We start from the raw sequence: 9,525 nt of genomic DNA, 5'->3' as shown, positions 1-9,525 counted from the left end.
TCTCATCTTTTGGTAGGGTTTCACTGAGTAGCTCAGGTTCGTCTTGAAGCCTCCGCCGCTAGTACTGGGATTGCAGATGTGCACCACCAAGTCTGGGAGAGGCTTTTTTGTTTTGTTTGGTTTTTCGTGGTAGGGTATCGCTGTAGCCCAGGCTCACTATGTTGTCTCAGAGTGGCCTTGAACTCATGGAACTACTCCTACCTCTACCTCCTGAGTGCTGGGGTGCTGGGATTAAAGGCGTGTGCCACCACAGCCAGCTAACTAAAGATTTACAACAGGCATGTCGGCCCATCCATGTAAGGTGACCGCAGGGAAGAGGCAGGACTGTGGACGTGCGGAGCCTGGACCACAGACGACTCTAAGACAGGCTGTACTACACAGCAAGCCCACCTAAAACAAAACAAAAATCTTATTAGACGGTACAACGTGTCCCCAAATGTCTGATAAAACCTTTTGTTTTTATTTTGCAAAAAAATGATTCAGGAGGTCCTCAAAGAAAAAAAAAAATGTAGAAAGTAAGATGTTAAAGCTATAAAAGTGACGTTAACTCCTGAAATGGACTGTTTTCTTCTTTCCTAAAATGTGTATCGTTCACAAAACATGTTTATAAGTTTAACTTACATGTTACCCTAGTAGGTCTTAAAAAGGCCAGGCTGCAGCACGCTGCAGCCAGCTACAAAGCTTACATGTATAGACACGTGCTTTCTGAAGGAACGCTCGTTAAAACCTGTAATGTTTACAAGGATCTCACCGCCACAAGAACACTTTACAAAAATATAGTTTATAAATTTCATGAAATATGAACAAGCCTACCGTATGTGGACATTTTAGTGTAAATGACAGAACAGTCGGTTTAAGTTGAATTACTAAACACGCTGCAAGCCAAGGAGTCCGTCCATATTCTTCATGAAAATGAGTTACAGTACATCACGGTTAGGGCTGCCCCACTCTACTGCTGTTTCCATGTCTACTTGGAATGCTTGTGTAACCAGTCCTGAATCCCGGCGCTGCTCCGAGTCCTGGCCCCGCAAGTCCTTGGTTAAGCACACTGCTGTAGGGTGTGTATACGTGGTTAAGTCCCAAACCATAAGGCCTTGTCTGTGTGTTCAGAAGAATAACAGGACTCACATTTTTCCCAGGGGTATTAAATGAAAACTCTGGGGGTGGGCTACTAGGTTTAGCTGGAGTGGATGTGACAGGGGTCACACCATCAGTGTTCTTTAAAAGAGGCATTGGGATTATATGATGGTCAGAGAAATTCAGGACATTGGCTGCGACAGGCCCTGACATCACGGCAGGCCTCATCCAGTCGTCCTTGAAAGTCTGCACAGTCAGGGTGGACACGAGAGTGCACAGCCTGCTCGTCACGTGAGCAAGAACCATTTGTTCATTTGCATCTCGGCGAATTCTCACATGTACTGATCCAGCCTAAAAGGAAAAATCATAAGAGAACTGGGAATTCTATAAAAAACGAGCATTTTATTTATGGTTTTTGTTTGTTTGTTTTTCAAGGTAGAGTCCACTCTAGCTCACTATGTAGTCTCAGAGTAGCCTTGATCACAATCTCATGGATACCCTACTACCTTGGCCTCCGAAATGCTGGGATTAGACATGCAACACCGCACCTGGCTAGTATTTGGTATATTATCTTTTGGTGTTTCAAGGTAGGGTCTCACTCTAGCCCAGGCTGACCTGGAATTCACTATGTAGTCTCAGGGTGGCCTTGAACTCATGGAGATCTGCCTACCTCTGCCTCCTGAGTGCTGGGATTTGGGATTAAAGGTGTGCGCCACCACACCCAGGTGGTAGTCTTTTAAAAGAAAGTTTAATGTCAAGTGACTTTTTATTTATCCCTCCTTTTCTGACACTGCCACCTTATAGTTTCAATATTCGTAACTATGAAAGACAGTGTATTCTTCAAAATTAAGTGAAAACCATTTTAGAATTAAACAGTTACTTATGATATGATAAATGTGTGAATCTCAGGCTCCTGTGACACCAATTTTGGGTAGTTCAAAAGCTTATTGGGGAGGAGGGGCGCTGGAGAGATGGCTTAGCAGTTAAGTTGCTTGCCTGCAAAGCCACAGGATGCAGAAGGTGGCACATGCATCTGGAGTTTATTTGCAGTGGCTGGAGGCTCTGGTGTGCCAACTCATTTCCATTCCCATTCCCTCTTCCCTCTTTCCCTCCCTCCCTCTCTCTGTGTGCCTCGCTTATTTTTTGGCCAGGTGTGGTATCACTGAGAATTCAAGGCCAGCCTGAGACTACAAAATGAATTCCAGGTCATTCTGGGCCACAGTAAGACCCTACCTCAAAACAAAACAAAACAAAACAAAACAAAACAAAACAAAACAAAACAAAACAAAACACAAAGCCCAAACAAAAAATAACTACGTTAATATCCACAAAATAGTGCTCTTTTTACTTTGGTCAGAGAAGGTTCTTTCTGCAGATGGTGACTACTGGGGAGACTCAAAACCCATCAGTGTTGAGAACAAGTGACTGTGGAGTACTCAACACTAACAAAACATCTATATTATCTCCTCCAAGGTTTAGGGAACACTGAAGAAGATATGTGAAAAGAATGTAAGAAAGCCAGGCGTGGTGGCGCATGCCTTTAATCCCAGCACTTGGGAGGGAGGCAGAGGTAGGAGGATTGCTGTGAGTTCGAGGCCACCCTGAGACTACATCGTGAATTTCAGGTCAGCCTGGGCTACTGTGAGACCCTACCTCGAAAAACGAAAACAAAACAAAACAAAACAAAACAAAAATTGTAAGAAAATAGATCTGAAAAGTATTAAGCAAAATGACCCTAGATTCAGAAAGACAAAACTCACATGTTCATTCTCGTATGTGGACCCAAGTTTCTAATGTTTATATGCCTAGGTACAAACGGGAGTGTGGATACAGACTGTGAAACTACAAGGGAGGCCATGAGAACGGAAAAAAGTGTTGAGGAAGGGTGGGGGTGGGGCATGACAACAGGACCAAAAACAAGAAAAGGAAGGAAAAAGAACAAAAACATTAAGGGAAGTAGTTGTACTTCTGGTTTGGGGTCTTACACTGGCTGCATGTACAGTCCAGTATTAAGGGCCACAGCATTTTGAGGGCCAGGCATGCTGCCCAGATGTACAGTGCTTCAATCTACCAGTATCAACATGGCCCCACCCTGGTAGTTAGAAGGTGGAAAGAAAAGCAAACTGGGGCTTAGCAGTTAAGGCGTTTGCCTTCAAAGCCAAAGGATCCAGGTTCCATTCACCAGGACCCACATAAGCCAGATGCACAAGAAGGCGCTCATCTGCAGCTGGAGGTTCTGGTGCGCCCATTCTGTCTACCAGCTTCTCTCTCTCAAATAAATAAATAAGTAGAAATAAAAGAAAAACAAACTAACTTCAATCAGGGAACTGATTCCACTTGCAGTTTAGAGCCCTTCAGAGATGGGAATCAAAGACTATGAAAGTGATCCAGAAATGCTTACTTCAATTTTAAATACCTATTTTAAAATATTTTATTTATTTGAGAGACAATGAAAAAGAGTCAGGGAGAGAATGGGCACGCCAGGGCTTCCAGCCACTGCAAACAACTTCCCAACATATGCACCACCTTGTGCATCTGGCTTATGTAGGTCCTGGGGACTTGAATCTAGGTCCTTAAACGAAGCCATCTCTCCAGCCCCAAATTATGCTTTAAATTAGAACCAAAATAAGATTTGCAAGACATACCAATGAGCCAAAACCCAGGGTCCAAAAATGTTCATTTCGGACTTCTAAAACTCCATCCAAGGTGGACACCTGGTCAAAAGCAGATTGTTACTTCATCAGTTCCCTCACCTGATGCAGCCAGCACGGTTCAGTGACACTAGGGACTAGCGTTAAGCCTCCAAGTGATTAAAAGTAGTCTATGTTGAAAAAGTGTGATTCCTGACAACTAACGGTTTAGAATAGTCCGTATCTATTACCTTGTTTCTTCATTACTTAGCAGGTAGAAAAGTAGAAATTTACAGTAGCAGAAAGTCTACCAGGCTTCTGACATGGACATTTAACACTGTCATCTACAAAGTTCATACATGGGAACTTAGGAACTGCGTTATAAAAACAAAAAAGAAACGCTATTTTAAGTTCAGCATTATGCTGTACTGCATACACAGCTATTTTCGGATGCATTTTGCCAGCAGGCCATAGGTTGGACATGCCTGAAACCCACACATTAAGATGTTGTGTGATAAATTAATGTGTAAAAGTGAAATTTGTCTTTACCTGAGAGCTAGACATGAATTTACAGTTAGAATACTCACAGCATCTTCTCAGGTAACGGGGTAACCATTACCTGTCACAATTGTTTCAAGTCAATTTGGCTTCTAAACCAAGTAGGTATTTTTCCCCCCTCTGAGGTAGGGTTTTTCTCTAGCTCAGGCTGACCTGGAACCCACTTTGTAGTCTCAGGGTAGCCTCCAATTCATGGCAGTCCTCCTACCTCTGCATCCTGAGTGCTAGGATTAAAGGTATGTGCCACCATGCTGGCTACCAAGTAGTCTTTTAAACCTACTTTTGTCACTATTTTATAAACACAAACCCCCTTAGAATAAATTCTAGCAAGAGTTGACTAAAATATTATATATGGCTACCCTTCAATTCTCTAACATAAAATTAAAAAATAATTACTATTTTGACTTACCTCTCTGATAAGTTTGTCCAACTGACCAATAACATGAGGTGGTGTGGTCTGGGGGAAAAAAATCACATCAAACATGAATAGCTTAGTGAGATGGCAACTTTTGCAACAAGGGTCCCGAAGCACACCCTTACCACAAATGGATTTCATAAAAGCCTCTGATTTTTTAAATTCTATTTTTTGAGGGAAGTACAGATCCAAGAAAAGGCACCCACCATGTGGCTACAGACCCTATGTGGAGACCCTGCAAACTGTGGAAAGAAGAGAGAAAAGAAAGTTCAAGGGCCTCCTGGCTGAGCAGGGGAAAATTACTCACCAACAACTGGAAGTTCCCAAGTGGTCAGAGAACCTGCCCTCCCCCTGCAAAGGTATTTATAACCTTGTAGGGGTGGGCTCTGCCTTCCCACTCAGGTGAACCAAAGGGACAACTGATTGGGGCTAGCCAAGCTGTGAGATGTAATCTTGACTGACCACAGTGTAAAGACCTTCCTCCCAAGAAGGACCCAGGTGGAAAAGCAGGTCTAGGGAACTAGGCAAGAGGCAAGAAAGAATCCAGATCATCCTTTGATCTGCAGCAAGTGCAGATTTTCTTGTCTTTTTACTTTCAGGGGCCCAGTCACTACTCCCTCTCCTTGTCTGCTCCCTCTCATTCTCTCCTCTCTTGAGAACACACTCTAACTGCTGTTAGAGGAAAGAGGACAAGACTGGTCAGTCTTTAACTGCTTCCTGCTGAATGAGGGTGTGACATACGGCAGTTAGAGTCTTTCCCAGAGAGGGGAACTATTCTAAAGGACCCTGAAAGTGTACTGATGGAGCACAGGACGATAGTCTTGGAAGAAAATGTTGGGGGGAAAGGATGAAAGTAAGGAGATAATGAGAAGTGGGCACACAGCAAACTGGTTGCCTTTAGGGAGCACTTGAGGGAACCCAGGTAGACGGAGTTGGATGTCTCAGGACCATCTGAGCATGAACTGGCTGAGATTTTCCTCCAAAACTGTTCATTGAACCAGCTCATAATTTTTAAATGTGTCCTATCATGATTTAAGGAAGAGAGGTTCCACTAACCAATAAGTAGGACAATATCATCAGGAGGCTGATATACACTTTATTTCTCACAAAGAAGCTGCTATCTCTAAAATTGTTAAGATTTAAGAACCAACCAAATAACTAACACAAAAAACTACAAAAATTGTTCTGAAAAGTAACATTTTTTTTTATTTTAACTTTTTTTAAATGTTGAGACAGGAGGGGGCGGAAAGGAGTATGTGGGTGTGCCAGGGCCACCAGCCACTGCAAACAAACTCTAAACACATGTGCCATTTCATGCATCTGGCTTTACATGGGTACTGGGGAATTGAACCCAGGCCATCAGGCTTTGTAAATAAGCACCTTTAACCATTTAATCCATTTTTCCAACCCCTGAAAAGCAACACTTTATCCTACAGGCCATACAAGTATTAAGTTTATTTTTCTTGATTTTTTTGATGTAGGATCTCACTCTAGCTGAGGCTAACCTGGAATTCACTATGTAGTCTCAGGGTATCCTCAAATTCATGGTGATTCACCTACCTCTGCCTCCTGAGTGCTGGGATTAAAGGTGTGCACCACCACATCTGGCTCAATCTGTCATTCTAAATTGTTAAATGTAAATGTATCTGTGATCGAATGACATGAAATAGTTTAACACTGTTTTCACTTTAAGCATTATCAAAGGTATTTACTTTTAAATTTATGATTGCTATCACAGAAACATAGGAGGACCCGAGTCTAAAGCTTTATGGGTCAATGGAATTTCACCTGCTCTTGCTACATAATTTCAGAGATTGCTGTTCGATTTCTTTATTACCAGGGACCTCCACCTGTAAGTTATTTACTTATTTAGTTTTATATGTGCGTGTACATGCCAGGGTCTCTTGCCTCTGCAAGCAAATGCCTACCTGGCTTTACATGGGTTGCTGGGAAACTAAACAGGACAAGCAGGCTTTGCCTGTCACCACCTTTAACCACCGAGCCATTTCTTCAGCACCCTGAATTTTTTGTCAGGTCCAATATGTACGGTGTTTAAAATTGGCACAAGAACATGGCTAACATTAAACATGTGAATCCCACTAACCTTACCTGGAGTAGTACTTTCCCGCTGTACACACTCATGGGATACATGGTGCCAAATGTCATCAGGGCAATGGCAATTGCAGAAGCAGTGTCCACAGCAAAGTAATTACTACAAGGAAAAATAACTCTGAAACTTAAATATCTCACTGAGTATCTTAAAATTAATTTATTGAACATTAACACCTAATACTTAAAAAAAATGGCTACTGCTGGCAAAGGAACACCTATCTCAATGGAGAAATAAAAAGTTCAGTGTGGGGCTGGAGAACGGCTTGGCAGTACTAAGCCAGACGCAGTGACAAGCCTGCAGTGCGGCACAGGAGCACACGGGGGCGCACATGTCTTCAGTCTGTTTGCCAATGCTGAAGGCCCCGCCCACTCTCTCTGCTTCTTTCTCTCTCTCAAAGAGACAGAGAGAGAGAGAGAGAGAGAGAGAGAGAGGGAAAGAAAGAAAAGAAAGTTAAAAAACTCAGTTTTTAAAAGATTTTATTTATTTGACATAAAGGGGGGGAGGAGAATGGGTGCACCAGGGTCCTCAGCCACTGCAAATGAACCCCAGATGCACAGGCCACCTTGTGCATCTGGCTTACCTGGGTCCTGGTGAGTTGAACCAGAGTCCTTTGGCTTTGTAGGCAAGGCCCTTAACTGCTAAGCCATCTCTCCAGCCCCAAAACTCAGTTTTAAGAGTTCTCTCTTTAAATTTTTTTTATTTGAGAGCGACAGACACAGAGAGAAAGACAGATAGAGGGAGAGAGAGAGAATGGGCGCGCCAGGGCTTCCAGCCTCTGCAAACGAACTCCAGACACGTGCGCCCCCTTGTGCATCTGGCTAACGTGGGACCTGGGGAACCGAGCCTCGAACCGGGGTCCTTAGGCTTCACAGGCAAGCGCTTAACCGCTAAGCCATCTCTCCAGCCCAGGAGTTCTCTCTTTAATCATGACATCAAAATAAAAGAGAGACTTATTGAGATGGGGAGGGGAGATGATGGAGAATGGAATTTCAACGGGGAAAGTGGGGGGAGGGAGGGTATTACCATGGAATATTTTTTATAATCATGGAAAATGTTTTAAAAATTGAGAAAAAGTAAGTAAGATTAAAAAAAAAAAAAAGAATTCTCTCTTTAAAAGAGAAATAAAATTGGCACACTAGAGCCTCCAGTTGCTGGAATTAAGTTCCAGAAGTGCGTGCCGCCTTGTGTGCATGCACTGCAGCATCTTGTGTCTGGTTTATGTGGGCTCTAGGAAGTTGAACCTGGGTCCTTACACTTCACAGGCAAGTGCCTTAACCACTAAACCATCTTTCCAGCACCTTTGTTTTGTTTTTTATTTTTTGGAGGTAGGGTCTTGCTACAGCCCAGGACGACCTGAAATTCACTATGTAGTCTCAGGTTGACCTCAAACTCACAGTGATCCTTCTACTTCAACCTTCAAGTGCTGGGATTAAAGGCGTGTAGCACCACACCCATCTCTGTTTTAAGAATTCTTTCCTGTCAAAGTTTAGTGGAAAAATAACTAGCAATTAATTAATATGAAGAGAAATAAAATAAAAAAATATATATTGTGGCAATGGAGAAATGGCTCATCAGTTAAAGGCACTTGCCTGCAAAGCCTAATGGCCTGGGCTTGATTCCCCAGTACCCACGTAAAGCCTGATGCACGGAGTGGCACATGTGTCCCGCAAAGAGGAAGTAACTGCAACACCTCCCGGCAGCACTAGCTGCTGTGGCTGCAACTTCTCTTACCGTCTTCTGTTTCACTCATCAGGTGAGCAGTAGGGAATTAAATAATTTGCTGTTCTGCATTACAGACTGGTGAGAAATATTTATTGAACCCAATTCCCTCAATTTTTTAGGTGGAAACACTTGAGGACAAGCCTTGACAGGTTACCCAGGTCAGAAGTAACAATGTCAGAAGCTTAACTACAATCTAATTTGCTGATACCATTAAATGCCAGGTCTACTGGGGCTGGAAGATAACTCAGCCATTGAGTTGAGTGTGCTTTCCTACACAAGGAAGAAGGCAGGTAATGGCCTGAGTTCAATCTCCAAAACCCACATAAGCATCAGGGTGTGATGCCTGTAACCCCAAACCAGCAAGCCCCGGCATCAGTAAGAGACTGGCTCAAATAAGAATGGTGGAGTAGGGCGCTTGTGTTGCTCTAACCAGCACAGCAAGAGCCTCCTGCCACACGAACACACACACACATATATGTGAATACACCTCCCACATGAACACACATACATACATGTGGATACATACACATACACAAGCACAAGCAAAAGGCCCCACTGGGCTAGTCAACACCCTGTTACAGACAGGAGAAGGGCTTGTCAAGCCGCTCCCTTCATGTGCTAATGAGAACTGAAGGTTGCCTGGAGTGACAAGAGCCACTATAAGAGAAGAGAAGGCGTGTACAGTGACACTGAGGGATAAGGGAGGGTGATGGGGCACACATGGTAAAAGTGAAAACATGTGTGAAAATGTAAAAAAAAAAAGCCCAAGGCCCAGGTATCAAAACACATTAGATAAACTGGCCATGGTGGCACGCCTTTAATCCCAGCACTCAGGAGGAAGAAGTAGGAGGATTGCTGTGAGTTCAAAGCCACCCTGAAACTGCCTAGTGAACTCCAGGTCAGCCTGGGCCAGAGTGAGACCCTACACCTCAAAAAAACCAAAAAATAATAATAAAAAAAAAAATTAAAAAAAAAGAAACAAAAAGACCACACATTCGATGACAATAAAG

The 9,525-nt window shown here is 43.2% G+C and overlaps 1 protein-coding gene across 3 annotated transcripts in view; it reads right to left on the bottom strand.

The window, feature by feature from the left end:
* Positions 1-765: 765 nt before the first annotated feature.
* The window catches only part of Slc30a6 (solute carrier family 30 member 6), a 30,777-nt gene continuing 22,017 nt past the window's right edge, over positions 766-9,525 (bottom strand). For all 3 annotated transcript variants that reach the window (XM_004667336.2, XM_045151163.1, XM_045151162.1), the window contains 4 exons: positions 6,790-6,892; positions 4,675-4,722; positions 3,723-3,791; positions 766-1,428 (listed from right to left, as the gene is read on the bottom strand). In XM_004667336.2, the coding sequence (XP_004667393.1) occupies positions 934-1,428; positions 3,723-3,791; positions 4,675-4,722; positions 6,790-6,892 (715 nt within the window). In that variant the 3' untranslated portion in view covers positions 766-933. The remainder of the gene's footprint in view (positions 1,429-3,722; positions 3,792-4,674; positions 4,723-6,789; positions 6,893-9,525) is intronic.

The sequence above is a fragment of the Jaculus jaculus genome, chromosome 5 (assembly GCF_020740685.1).
Source record: "Jaculus jaculus isolate mJacJac1 chromosome 5, mJacJac1.mat.Y.cur, whole genome shotgun sequence".
Classification (NCBI taxonomy): domain Eukaryota; kingdom Metazoa; phylum Chordata; class Mammalia; order Rodentia; family Dipodidae; genus Jaculus; species Jaculus jaculus.
The sequence above is the reverse complement of the archived record's forward strand: the minus strand, read 5'-3'. Positions and strand labels throughout refer to the sequence as shown.